General features: G+C 36.5%; 1 protein-coding gene and 2 long non-coding RNA genes across 3 annotated transcripts in view; 1 reads left to right on the top strand and 2 right to left on the bottom strand.

The window, feature by feature from the left end:
* Positions 1 to 15001, bottom strand: part of eif3ha (eukaryotic translation initiation factor 3, subunit H, a) — an 83183-nt gene that overhangs the window by 1853 nt on the left and 66329 nt on the right. Inside the window, exons 5-7 of the mRNA XM_082150120.1 lie at positions 13361 to 13510; positions 5551 to 5671; positions 426 to 558 (exon numbers count right to left, since the gene is read on the bottom strand). Coding sequence (XP_082006246.1) covers positions 426 to 558; positions 5551 to 5671; positions 13361 to 13510 — 404 coding nt within the window. The remainder of the gene's footprint in view (positions 1 to 425; positions 559 to 5550; positions 5672 to 13360; positions 13511 to 15001) is intronic.
* The window catches only part of LOC309484012, a 168793-nt gene that overhangs the window by 104566 nt on the left and 49226 nt on the right, over positions 1 to 15001 (top strand). The window lies entirely within an intron of this gene.
* LOC309484014 lies at positions 7618 to 12822 on the bottom strand. The gene is made up of 2 exons (XR_014200705.1): positions 11071 to 12822; positions 7618 to 11038 (listed from the first exon to the last, which is right to left on the bottom strand). It is a non-coding gene; the product is annotated as an uncharacterized lncRNA (long non-coding RNA).

Here is a 15001-nt window from a genome sequence, read left to right as displayed (position 1 = left end):
TATATCTATATATCTATATCTATATATATATATATATATATATATATATATATATATATTTCTTTTTTTTTAAAGAATAATTCTGGCCAAATTGGGACAGAAGAAAAAAAAAAAATCTGTATTGCGGAGCCTTAACTACATTTAGAAACAAAATTAAGTTTAATTAAATGAAATTAATAGCAAAATCATGTTAATAGCAAAATAGCAAAATCTCCGATACAAGAGAGCAAACCTTCCAGCTTCTCCATCAGGATAAGAACATAGCGTGATAAGATTTAAGACCTGCAGTAATTCCCATTCCCATTTAAACTGATCCGTTTATTGCTGAATTGACCAATTCATGGATCAATTCTCCTGGACAGAGGACTATAAATTTCCAATGTCCTGCAGAGCGTGCTGTGGGAACGGCTGAGGGAGAAGAGTACCTGCGATGAGGAGCGTGTCCATGCGAGGAGGAGCCTGAGGAGGTTTGAACATCTTACTGATGTCTTCCTCCGGTAACGCCGGCTCTCCACGACTCTGGCGCTGCGTGTTCTCCTGCTGACGCCTCTGCAGATACTGGGAGATGCAGGAGAGAAGAGAACATGAGCCGAGGAACGTCAAAAAGAAAAGAAATTCACCTGTGGAAACTTTTCATGGAGGAACCAGCCAGACTTGAGCCATGTGAAGGAACACAGACCTCACACTATTCCCATGACCTCTCTAGATGGAAGATTATTATCATTACGCCAATATATAAGCCCTAAAACTAGTCTAGACAAAAGAAACAACTTATAGAATGTGGCTTATCTAATCCGAATTTAGAGTCAGATTTATATATATAAAAATAAATTTAAAAAGTAGAAGCAAATAAAAAGAGGGGATTGAAGTAAAAACGGTGTGAATGCATTTATTAAATTGATGTAAATGGTTTCATCTATTAAAATGTAAGGATATCCACTCCGGAGGTATAAATAAAAAAATTGAGGAATAAAAATGAAGAGAAATAAAGAACAAAAAATTGAGAAAAAAGGTTAAATAGAGAAATAAAAAGGACAAACCAGGAATGGAGGAAAGGAGGGAGGAAGGAAGTAGTTAGTTAGTTAGTATACTTTATTGTCCTTTTTAAGGAAATTTGTCTTGGACTCAAAGCTGCATTAATACACATCATATACATACATACACATATTTATAAGTAAACAAATAAATAAATAAATAAAGAGGGAAAGGAAGAAGAAAGGAGGAAAGAAAGGAAAGAAAGAAATAAAGGGAGAAAGGGAGGAAGGAAGGAAGGAGCAATGAAGGAAGGAGGAAGGAAAGAAATAAAGGAAAGAAGAACAGGAGGAAAGGAAGGAAGGAAGGAAGGAAGGAAGGAAGGAAGGAAGGAAGGAAGGAAGGAAGGAAGGAAGGAAGGAAGGAAGGAAGGAAGGAAGGAAGGAGGAAGGAAGGAAGGAGGAAGGAAGGAAGGAAGGAAGGAAGGAAGGAGGAAGGAAGGAAGGAGGAAGGAAAGAAATAAAGGAAAGAAGAACAGGAGGAAAGGAAGGAAGGAAGGAAGGAAGGAAGGAAGGAAGGAAGGAAGGAAGGAAGGAAGGAAGGAAGGAAGGAGGAAGGAAGGAAGGAGGAAGGAAGGAAGGAGGAAGGAAAGAAATAAAGGAAAGAAGAACAGGAGGAAAGGAAGGAAGGGAGTAAATAAATAAAGAGGGAAAGAAAGAAGAAAAGAAAAGGAGGACAGGAGGAAAGGAAGGAAAGAAAGAAAGAAAGAAAGAAAGACGAGGAAAGGAAAGAAGGAAAGGAAGACCCTATATGATGTCATTAGTGCAGCAGAAGTGTGCTGCGACTGATCCGACATGTGGAGCTGTGGAGTTTCAGGAGTCCTGGATCTGCCCTCGGTTTGTCGGCTCTACCATTCGCTTTTCTTAAAGATGAAGTAGATCAAATTTGAACATGAAAAAAAAGAAAACGATGAGGAATTCATATCCTATTAGAGTTTGTGCGACTTATGTCCCCGCTGAGGATACCGGCCATTTCTGTTGAAATTAGGCATATGATTTAGGAACGCACACTGCCAACACAGCGGCAGTTCCCTTTGATATTAAATGGTGATTGATGCGGGTCATTTGGTTTATATGGTGCACCGGGGCCGGAGTGTGTGTGGAGACGGGAGGGATGTGATCGATGACAGCAGTAATTACAGTAGATTTCAGTGTGGTTGATATAGGAGCCGTGGAGATGACCTGCTCGTGACCAAGCCTCGTTCAGGACACGCTTTAGCGTTCTGTGAAAGGCTCAACCGTCCTGCCAAACGAGCGGTCTAATAAACACGGCACTAACGGCTCCTGATTGCAGAGTGTTTTGTTCTGGGAGAAAGCAATGTTTTTTAAAAGTGCTAATGAGGCGAGAGCGTAGAGGAATATTTCACCCCAAAAATATAAATCATTACCACACCATCAAGTCATTCAAAAATCATATGAATTCATGGAATCCAATATGAGAAGTTTAGTCTCGGGAACAGTTTGTTCCGGAAGTAAATCTCCATTAATTTTCTCCATAAGGAAATCAATAACTTAAGTGTTAAAGTCAGCCCTACTGTGAGCGATGAGGCTGTCTTCTGTTGAAGCCGTTAGTCTGCGTTATTTATATATTAAAATAATAGTGTTAATAAAAATAGTGACGAAAAACTACATTACCCATGATGCTGTGCAGAAAATTCCACCAATCAGTGTTGAGACAAGCAAAATGCACCAAAATGCTCAGTAGCTCCGCCCACTCCCATGAAGCACTGCGAATGATGTAATCGAGTCGATCTCCCTACACTATATATATACATATTTTGCAATAAATTTCCTGTCTATGTATCAACATTTTTAAATAGTTTTATGCTTCTCCATCATTTTTTGATTTGCTTATGCTGTTTGCAATGCTTCATGGGATTGTAGTTCGTTCCCTCACTAAAGCTGTTCAGTTCAGTCTTGTACCGTTATATTTTTGTTCCAATTTTCAAATACTTTTTGCTTCAAATCAGAGTTTGTAATGTTGTGATTCTCCTGGTCGCTGGTTGCTTTGGTTCACGGCTTATTACGCTTCAACAGACTTATTTTTTTTTTATCCTTATGGGAGAAATGAATGGAAAAACATTCTTCCGGGCGACACTAATGTACTAATGTCGAGCTACAAAAACGACCAAAAATGCCTCATAAGTACCATAAAACCCCTGATTTGATTAGCTTTTTATTATATACTTGATTCTGCTGATTGCTGATAATAGAAGGGCCAAAAATGTAACGCATAAATGCGTGTAAATCAAGCTAGCGCGCATAGCCCACGAAGTGTTGCCGGAATAACACATTAGCGGACCGGAGGGAATAATATGGAATGTTTTACAGAAATCTTCTCGCACAAAATAAATTCAAGCACTTTCAAGGACCTGTGTGTGTGTGTGTGTGCGTGTGCGTGTGTGTGTGTGTGTGTGTGTTTACTTTCAAGAACTTTCCAGGGCCTTGAATTTTTTTTCTTTTTTTCAGATTCTCAAACTTTCAAGGATTTCAAGGGCCCGTGGGAACCCTGCAAGCATAAGCACCTTGTATGAACCCTGGCTGAACCATTCCTTTAAGGCCTTTTGTATTTTATCCAGACATTTCTTAGTAAATAACACTCTCCATTCAGCTTCGTTTCTCTTTAATGAACGTCTGTAGACTCTGTTCGCTGCTGAAGACAATCTCCACGGTGGAAAACAAACACAGACACACACTTTGACAAATGTGCAGCCGTTTCCGTCACATTCCCAGTGTGAAGAATAGTGTTCAGTGTTGTCTGATTTCAGGGGTGGCCTCTCTTCAAATGATCCTGTTGTACTTGCATAAGGTGATTCACGCTCCTCGTTCTGTTTTCAGAACTCATGTTTACAAAATGCCAGCAATGCAAAAGCCTGTAAATGTCAAGAGCATTCTGGCCAATTTGTCAGCCTGGCGAAATGGATGAAATTATGAATCTGAAGCGAGTTGGGATTGTAAATTAGATGGCCATCCTGAACCCTAAATAACATCTATTGAGTGGTTTTATCTCAGGCAGAGCGACAGCAGACATTTATTGTGCAAGTATGCAGCAGATTTTCATGCCTCCATCATATATATATTGGATCAAATATATAATTCACAATGTCAAAGATGGAAATCACATTAGTTTTCTTACTATATAAGAATTAAGTGAACATGAGGGGGACTTTTGAAATCATTTCACTACTTAATTTGTGTCAATATATAGTGTTTCTTATTTCGATTAGAGCGAGAGAGAAAAAGATTCTTGGGAATATTATTATAAATGATCTATTAATAGTGTTTTTTTATTATTATTTATATACCATTATAGTATTTAAAAATATATTGAAATATCTTTATATTTTATATTTTCATTTTCATTTAAGTTGTACTAATTTTGTTATGTGCTTTTGTCAACAATCAGTTACAAAAATACAAATATCATAAAAACAATAAAACCAAGCAAATGAGTCATATAATTATTTATTTTTTATTAACATATGATAAAAAAATCTTAGGCATAATCTTAATCTTACTAAATAAGTCCTCAAGTGAAATACCTTGATAAAAGAGGATTCTACTTGTATTAAACCCAGGACAGTCCAATAAAATGTTTAACAGAGTGGAATCTCACAACACACGCATAGAGTTGTTCTTCACCTTTAAGCAAAAAAGCCTGAGTCAAACTCGTGTGACCTATACGACATCTGGAGAACACCACTGGATCACATCTAGTTTCAATAGTGATTAAAAGTCTGAAATTTCCAGATGAATTTCATATAGCTTATTATTCTTGCACACTCCTCTTGCCACTTATCCAATATATACCGATTAATAATAGGTCTGATATCTGAGGGAGGAATTTCATCGGAGGAAACGGTGTAAAAGAGGAGGATAGATAGATAGTTTTCTTTAATGCCATGTCAGCATCTAAGGCTATTTTCATGGCAAAAATTCAATTACAAAAATACACATCTAAAAGAGGATGAAGAAACAGTGTAAAAGAGGAAGAAACAGGAGGAAGAAACAGTGTAAAAGAGGAAGAAACAGGAGGAAGAAACAGTGTAAAAGAGGATGAAACTGTAACAGAGGATGAAACTGTAACAGAGGATGAAACTGTAACAGAGGAAGAAACAGTGTAAAAGAGGAAGAAACAGGAGGAAGAAACAGTGTAAAAGAGGAAGAAACAGGAGGAAGAAACAGTGTAAAAGAGGAGGAAGAAACAGTGTAAAAGAGGAGGAAGAAACAGTGTAAAAGAGGAGGAAGAAACAGTGTAAAAGAGGAGGAAGAAACAGTGTAAAAGAGGAGGAAGAAACAGTGTAAAAGAGGAGGAAGAAACGGTGTAACAGAGGATGAAACAGTGTAACAGAGAAAGAAACAGTGTAACAGAGGAAGAAACAGTGTAACAGAGGAAGAAACAGTGTAACAGAGGATGAAACAGTGTAACAGAGGATGAAACAGTGTAACAGAGGAAGAAACAGTGTAACAGAGAAAGAAACAGTGTAACAGAGGAGGAAGAAACGGTGTAAAACGGTACCTGCTGCTTCTGCTGGGTCTGTTTGCTGAGGTTACGACAGTACGTGTTGTACTTGACGATATCTTGGTTGGCGTCGTCCACGCGGTCCATCAGCAGCTGGAGGCTCTTCTCCAGGTGGTTACTACGGCAACAGATTGACAAATAGTTTAGTCCAGCAAAGTTTGCGTAATAAACGGCTGACTGCACATCAAAGCGTAATTGCTCCACAGCGATCATTTTCTCAATTAAAAACCCAAGATGACACCAGCATGATGTGCCTGATAAGGACGACTATCTGCTCTGCATTTACACGGTTCAGAGAGACGTCTAATCTTAGCAAGTGCCACCAAACATGATGTATCGGCTCTGTGCCAAAACCTATTAGGCTGCCTATGTAGTGAGCGCATTAAAGGGCTGTGCTGAAACAAAGCCTGCTCCAAAAACTAAGTGTGCATGCATGCTTTTCCAGAAAATAAATAAATAAATCATAAAGCAGTATTGCATGCATCCTTCCCCGAGAAAACAATCCCATAATGCACTTCCCAGGTATTTCAAACCATTTTGTGACCCAAGGTGCTGCTTATGCAGTGCGTTCCAAATTGGTCACTTATGAGGCAATACACTTGAAACTAAAAAGGGATTTTTCGCAGCAATGCCAGAGAACTTTCTTAAAATAGTGTGGAGAACATTTTAAAACCTTTTTCCACTATAATGAATCTTGTGTGTAATGGAAAGCTTCCATGGTTACAAGTTCTCTATGGAAGCGTCGAGGCCAATAAGGAACGTTTATTTTTAAGAGAGCATTAGGGGTGTGCGAGATATATATATATATATATATATATATAGACTCTGATAATATCATGATTGTTGTTTTAACGATGTGTGATCTGATATTATGGAGTCTCTCACTTCACAGAAACACATCTATAGAGCGCACACATACACTACGTGATGTAGTCTAGTTGGTTACACTAGTGCGCTTGAGCATTTAGACTATTAAAATGCATTTATAACGCCCTTAATATTCAAGATAAGGGCAATAATACCTTTTATTTTTATAATTTAATATAGTTAATCAACATCACACGAAGAGTGCAGTTTTTTTCTCTAAATATCATACAAATGTGATTCTGAACAGTTCAATAAACAAGTTAAAAGGTGTGGTATAATGCCCTTTTCACAAGATGTAAATTAAGTCTGATGTCCCCAGAGTGTGTGTGTGAAGTTTCAGCTCAAAATACCCCACAGATGTTTTTATAGCATGTTAAAATTGTCACTTTTAGAGCGTGAGCAAAAACGCACCGTTTTTTTGTGTCTGTCCCTTTAAATGCAAATGAGCTGCTGCTCCCGGCACAGTGGGCGGAGCTTCAACAGCTCTTGTGTTAGCAGAACCTCACACACACATGCACTGAAAATTTAAAACAACTTTTTACCTTTTATGTTCAAAACGAAGTCAGACAAAGATTGAGAGACTCAAGAAGTGAAAACATGTAGACAACATTTCTGAATGTTTAGTTGATGAATTTATGTAGCTTGTCAAACTATAAATCATGTTCCGGGGGCGAGGTTTATGTAAATTCTAGGGTTGGTGATGTCACTAAACCAGGAGGAAGCTCTTATAGTCCTTAAAAAGCGATTTCTTTAAAAGCAAATATCTCCCTTTGCTTTGAACTTTGAGCGTTGTAACTTTGCAGATGTTGTTTATGATCAAACAGCAACATTACACACTAACTAAAGTTAGAAAAGTCAAATCATAATCAACCACCCATTTAATATTTAGTGACTTACATTTTAGACACAATATTGCCTGTTTTTGCTCTATTTCGCCAACGAAAATCGTTCCAAACAAAGACACAGGACTGTTTCGTGTCTCTGAGCAACACGGCGGTGTTTCATTACTGAATGAACGAATCTGTTGAATAAATGATTCAATGACTCACTCATGTCCTGAATGAATCAGCCGTTTGAATGAATCGGCTGAATGAACGATTCAATGACTCACTCATTAAGTTCCTGAATGAATCAGCTGTTTGAATGAACCGGTCGAAACTCAACGACTCGCTCACAGTGACTGTCTCCTACTGGCGGTTTTAATTTGATTAAGTATGTTGCCATTTTTTAAATAATTTCAAAGAATTTGACACAAAAGATGATGCATACATATAATTAGGTTTAAAAAACAATGCCTGTATACACACAGAGAATATGAAGAATATCCAAACCTTTAGGAGGCTGATGTCCACGGCAGTCCAAACCAAAACATCATCTAATTAATAATTTGTCATCGATAAAATCCCAGATAATTTTGATATATTATTATTTTTGTCAATATCACCCACTCCTAGAGCACAGAGCAAGGCCGCTCAGCGGGGGTTTGGAACAGAGCCATTTCACCTCGTACTGTAATTCCCCAAAGGCCAAGAGAAATCGCTGTATTAATCAAGATTAGGCCTCCGAAGAAAAAGTAATTTCCATTTTTATTTGGGGATAACGTGCCTTCGAGAACATTCTGGAGAGTTGGGAAAGAGATGACATCAGTCCACATAAAACACCTTGACGATAGTGTAACAGTCACAAACTAGAGTTAAAATGATAGCACTAAAAGATCTAGTTAACATCAATCAATGCATCATTGTTTAATCATTATGTTCCCATCATATATATTGGATAAACTATTAAATTCATAATGTCAAAGATGGAACATCACATTTAGTTTTCTTGCAATATAAGAATATAATATAAAAGAGACTTTTGAAATAAATTTCACTATTTTCAATATTCCAAGTGTTTATTTCGACTAGAGCGAGAAAAAAACCGTTTACTGGGAATAGTTTTAATTGATTTATTAATAGCAGTGTTATTTTTGTATTATTCACATACTATTATAGTATTTAATAAAATATTGAATTAGCTTTTATATGTTTAATAATTTCAGTTTTCATTTTAATTTCAGTTTTACACATTTTATTGTATGCTTTTGTCATTTTTACTAGTTTATTATATTTCTATTTAGCTTTAATTTATTTTTAACTTCAGTTTTAGGTTCAGACATTTTAGTACTTCAACAAACTTATTTCAGTTTGTATTATTTATATAATATAATAGTATTTAATAATATTTTGAATTGACTACATTTTTCATATTTTCACTTTAAGTTTAATTATGTGCTTTTACCATTTTTACTAGATTTATACATTTCCATTTAGCTTTAATTTATTTTTAATTTGAATTTTAGGTTAAGTCATCTTAGTCCTTCAATTTAAACTTGTTTTTTATTTCAGTTTTGAAACTGAATTTGAAATTAGTTTTGTACCATTTATATACTATAATAGTACTTAATAATGCTTTGAATTAGCTTTATATTTTTCATATTTTAATTTAAGTTTTAGTAATTTTATGTGCTTTTGTCATGTTAACTAGATTATTATAGTTTAATCATTACTATTACTAGTTCACTATTATAGTTCTATTTAGCTTTAATGTATTTTTAACTTCAGTTTGAGTCATTCCAAACCATTCTTTGAGTTTAACTTCTTCAAAATAAATGAAAATGAATGAAGACGCCTCCAAAAATATGCAAAAGCACCATAAAAATATAACTGTTTATATAACTTGTGCACAATACTCTAAGCCTAAACATTTTCTAGTGTTAAACCATGTTTACTAGCTGTTTAATTCACAATTTAAAGGGGTGGTTGATTATGATTTCACTTTTCTAACTTTAGTTAGTGTGTAATGTTGCTGTTTGATCATAAACAACATCTGCAAAGTTACAACGCTCAAAGTTCAAAGCAAAGGGAGATATTTGCTTTTAAAGAAATCGCTTTTTAAGGACTACAACAAACGGCTGGTAGAGACTACACCACATTCCTCCCGGGTTAGTGACATCACCAACCCTAAAATTTACATAAACCCCGCCCCCTGAACACGATTTATAGATTATCAAGACAGAATATGCTAATCAATGACTAGAAGATAACTACACATCAGCTTCATAAACTCATCAACTAACCATTCAGAAATGTCCTGTTGCTTCTACATGTTGTCACTTCTTCTCGAGTCTCTCCATCATTGTCTGACTCCGGTTTGAACATAAAAGGCTAAGTTTTTGAAATGTTCAGTGCATGTGTGTGTGAGGTAAAAGAACACGAGCTCTTGAAGCTCCGCCCCCTGTGCCGGGAACAGCAGCTCATTTGCATTTAAAGGGACACACACAAAACGGTGTGTTTTTGCTCACCCTCAAAAAGTGAAAATTTTAACATGCTGTATAAAAATATCTGTGGGGTATTTTGAGCTAAAACTTCACACACACACTCTGGGGACATCAGAGACTTATTTTACATCTTGTGAAACGGGCATTATACCACCCCTTTAAAAAAGGTTCTAGTAAAGGAATCTAGTGCACGAGTCAAACGAAGCGCTTTTGCACCCTTTAGGCCCGAATTCATTGTAAATGCATGGGAGAAAAAAAAAAAAAATACTTGAAAATAACTTTTGGAACGACATGATGGACAAGCAAATGAGGACAATTTGCAAGAATTTAACATTCAATATTACATGCTTTCAAGCCTCTGTTTTTGGAGTGACACATCTGCTCTATAGACCTATTGGTATTTGCCAAGAAAGGAAAGGGCATCTCTGCACACCGGAAGACTGAAATTACATGAATACATTATCATTATCTGCGTGCTGATGGGAAGGCTGAATGATTTCACCAGCAGGGCCGATTAAACACACCAACTCCTGGGATGCTCTGAACTACAAATGAAAGACTTAGTCAAAATGGCAAAGATAGTGCCGACTCAAAGCATTAACTATAAAGACCAAAACACCTGCTCACGTCTCAAGTATTTAGTCTATCAATTAGTGTGATTGAGACGAGGGTCCTGAACAGCTGTGGCTGCTGGGAAGCATGAAGTCAGAAAAAATAAATTTTTAGCTCATGTGTTCATCAAAAGGAAAAAAAAAGTAAGATATTTCTTGCTTTTTGGAAATAAAAGACTCTGTAGATCAGAGCTGGGGGATATAGCAAAAAAAAACAAAAAAAACTTGATATTCTTCAACCCTTTGATCATGAAACTCTAAATATATCCGTGTTTATCTTTATGCACTGAAATGGTTTCTTTTTAATTTTTTTTTTTTTTTTTAAACAAACAGTCATTGCAGCCTCAATATGTCTAATATAGAAACTAAACTGATGTAAAGGTCTAGTTTAAAAATAATCAAGGCATGTTTTTCCATGCAATTTTTCACTAAATGAACAAGAATTAACTGTTTAAAAGGTTACGATTTTTTTTAAATGTTACGTTAATATATTTAAAATGTTTTTAAATTTTTTTTATTAAAGTGTCCACTTATTTGACCAAAAATGTAGAAAAATTATTTCAATTTAAAATAGATGTTCTCTATGTGAATATATAGTAAAGTGTAATTTATTCCTGTGATCAAAGCTGAATTTTCACAGGGTTCGTACAGATTCTGTAAAATGAAATTCCAGGATTTTCAAGGACTTTAAGCACTACTTTTTGAGATTTCAAGGACTTCAAATCAGCACTTATCAAACAATATCTTTATTATCGATACTTTCATTTTTGGTGCTCGCCGATACGAAGTACCGATACCTGAATTGTCACTGCATTTGTAAATGTATTAGTAGATAAACCAAAAGAATATAAATCATATTAGTTGGCTTAATTTGTTCAACAAATATATATTTATTTCAGTTATTTTAGTTGAAATTCAATTCTTGACTTTAAGCACTACTTTTTTGGATTTCAAGGACTTCAATCAGCACTTATCAAACAATATCTTGATTTTTTTTTTAAAAATTTACTCAAATTACATATATATATGATATCTAATGTTTCACGTCATAGAGATCAATCCATTGACCAGCGCTGTCAGGCATGGGAAATCACCATCAAAAATGAACATTGTTACTAGTAGCAATTCAATTCTTGATATCAAAAATAAAGGTTTTTACTAGTAAGAATTGTATTTCTGATATGTGAAATTGGAACTTCAACTAGTAAGAAATCAATTCTTGATATCAACAATTGATTTTGAATGGCAGCCTATGGTGACATTTCACTAGTGAAAATACAATTACAGATATCAAGAATTAGCATTGTTACTAGTGGAAATGTCATTTCTGATATAAAAAAATGTTCATTGTTACTAGTATAAATCTAATTCCTGATATCAATAACTATAATTTGAACTAGTGAATATTGAATTGTTGATATCAAGAATTCATATCCTGGTAATTAATAAAAGTTCAAACGGCTTGCCATACAGCAGTGACTGTTACTATATCGGTTGTTGGTATCGGAGCATTTTTACGAGTACATGAGATCGGTATCGGCGCTTCACTATTTTTAATAATTCAAGCACTTTTCAAGTACCTCTTCAAAAATATGGCTGTTTTCAAGGGTTTTCCAGAACTTCAATTTCAAAAAGTCAAATTCAAGCACTTTAAGCACCCTGTACGAACCCTGCTTTCAGCATCATTACTCCAGTGTTCAGTGTCACATGATCCTTCAGAAATCATTCCAATATGATGATTTGATGCTCAAGAAACATTTCAAGGCCTATTCAATATTCAACAACTTGGCAAAACTGACATAACTCACATTCAGAAGTAAAATAAATGGAAAAAGAGCCAGAGTGGAAATGCTAAACTAGTGCAAGGAAAATAAAATGCTATAGAGTATGGCCCTTTTATAGACACTAATCACTGCTCTAAATTCAACACGTTTAACATGCTGTCCTTGAAGCTCATATTAGTAAAAGGAAAAAAGAAAATTCATTCCGAATGTAATGAGGCTCATTTCTGGGAACTGCTCTCCTGGAAACAGACTCGACTCAATCTGTAATAAAATTCAGTGGGATCTAACTGGATTAGCCAAATTAATTTAGAAGAGAAGACTATTTGCAGGAGAATAAAACGTCCAGCTCCGGATAGCAGCGTTACTGATGGACCCCCGGAAACTTTCATTTTAAGAGCAGTGGCTCTCATCTGGTATAGAAAACGATGTTAAACGCAAATAAAATGCATTTAATCATGCAAAATAAATAGGCTTATAAACTTTTACAATGCTTCCTTATCATTTTTGACGTCTGGTCAAACACCACAGTATTTTGGCACAGATTCAGATGGTAATATTGCTAATACTAAATCCATATTAGGTCACACTTCATATTAGGGTGTCTGTACTTGCATCAATGCGTTTAGTGTGTTGATGTGGGATTTATGGGTAAGGTTCAGACAGGTTTGGAGGTACGAACAGGTTTTAAAGTTTAAATATGTCATTTTGGTGATCAAAGATGAGTTAAGGGATATGATTGACTACAGGGGGACTTCTAAGGGGTCAACAGTGTAATTATATTACAGAACTACAATGTAAAAACATTAAGTGCATTGCATCAGATGATTAGTTCTAATGTTAGTAGACAAAATAAAGTGGGGCCCAATATTAGATATAAACCCAATTAAGAAGCACAGCTTTTGGGTTCTAGTGAGGGAGGATGATAGACTAGACGCTTGTGCTTATATTTGCAAACGCTGGAATAAAATCACTGCTTCGCATTCACAGCATTTCTCTACTCCCAGAAGGCTGTTTCTGTAACTATTACAGGCCCTATTTCGAGTGTCAAGATTAAACTGTGAGCATGTCAGCATGTATTGGATTTCCTCGGTCAACCTGTGCGAAACAGAGCCGTGGCACTGAGGCTTAAAAGACACAAACTGACGAGATGAATCAGCAAACAACATTTTCCCCCTAAAATGGCAATGTGTGCACTGGGTCGCAGAGGTCGGGGTGATTCTGACCTGCTGGACAGATTGAGCAGCTCGTGCTTGTCAGCCACCGTACTCTTCTCCTGCAGATGCCACATGAGCACGTTTATGAGATGAGAGTTCTTGATGACGATGGGGACTTCCTCGAACATGTGCTCGAAGCCAACGCACGCCTTCTTCAGCCTGGGGAAACACAGGCGTTCAGAGTTACAGACCAAACATTAGGAAAATACACACCATCATTCAATACATACTGTATATATTTTAAAGAAATTAAGACTTATTTTGCAAAGATTGTGGGAAAACATGCATCAGTGAAACATTGAAGTTCCCCCTATGATGCTATTTTAAAGGTTTTGCATTTTGTTTGAGACTCCTAAAATAGATTTACATGCATTTAAAAACACTTTAATTCTCAAAATATACATCACAGCATCAGCTCATTTCTCAAAGCGTCTTAAACGGTTAGTTTGAAGATTCAGTCTCTAAAGAGAGTTGTGTCCGAATTGTGGCAACAGAATGCGAAAATACAAGAACTTAAATTTTCATCGTCTTCCTTTCCATGACCTCGAGATTCTGCAGTTGTGGCTAGTTGTACTTCAACTTGATGTGCAAACTCCCATACAAGTACATAAAGATTACCGCATTTGCAGCGAACACTTTGACAAGGATGACTACACAGACACAACACAGCGGGGCCGGTTGAAGAAAAATGCCATTCCGTGGACGAAGACGGGTGCAACCACTGTGGAGGTAATGTAAACTATTTATCCTTCCATTTCTGTTGCCACAATTCGGAACGGCACAAACGCAAACCATTTCTTCTTCACTTGTGAGCAACTCCGATCTTCACTCTTCACACACTACGCTCCTCCCACCTGCACACTGCTATTAACCTTTTTCCGTCTACAACCGAGTTCCCACGGGACTTCAGCGCAAGACTACAGCTAGCCGTCTAAAACACTATTTAGGTGAATTTAAACAATGGCTAAGTTGCTAAACGCATCTTGTTGTCATGTAAGGACCCAGTTCATGTTGGACAGACATTTTAATTGCATTTTGTGTCTGTTAAGAGGCACAAAGACACTCTTTATGTATATGCCCCCATAACTGCCGTTTTAGCTGAGTGGGAGCGCTGGGCATTAGCTGTAGCAGCTCCGTGTTGCAAGCACCAATCCGGTTCGGTTATTTTTTCTATAGACAGTACTCACAAAGGTCTAACGATCAAGATTAACTTAAAATTTACCCGGAGTTCTCCTTTAAGTATTGCCTTTACAATTCGAATTTTGCTAATATTTAAGAAAGAAATTCGAATTTAGCTTTTCAGCCATTTTGACAGCTCTAAAGCGCAGGAATATATTGAGAAGCATGTGTGTCTGATTTCATGCACTGATGTAAGAAAGCATGAACTCAAATCAATGCAGTTCAATGAAACGCAGGCTATTATCAGGTGTTATCGGCCATCGGTCATTCAGACGACCCTCGAGCGCCCCGTTCTGAGCAGTTGAAGGGTCACCGGACCCTCCGGCCCGAACGCTATCCGTCATCTCCATGAGTCGGTGTGTTCTGCCAATCGAGCTGAATTGCAGAAACTTATGGAGGAGCAGGAGAATGTTTGAGGAATATCAATATAGCAGTGCCTCGCACAGATTTCAGATTGATATTCCGTATGAA

Source organism: Leuciscus leuciscus (genome assembly GCF_965113295.1).
Source record: "Leuciscus leuciscus genome assembly, chromosome: 20".
Taxonomy (NCBI): domain Eukaryota; kingdom Metazoa; phylum Chordata; class Actinopteri; order Cypriniformes; family Leuciscidae; genus Leuciscus; species Leuciscus leuciscus.
This window is presented reverse-complemented; position numbering and strand designations above follow the sequence as displayed.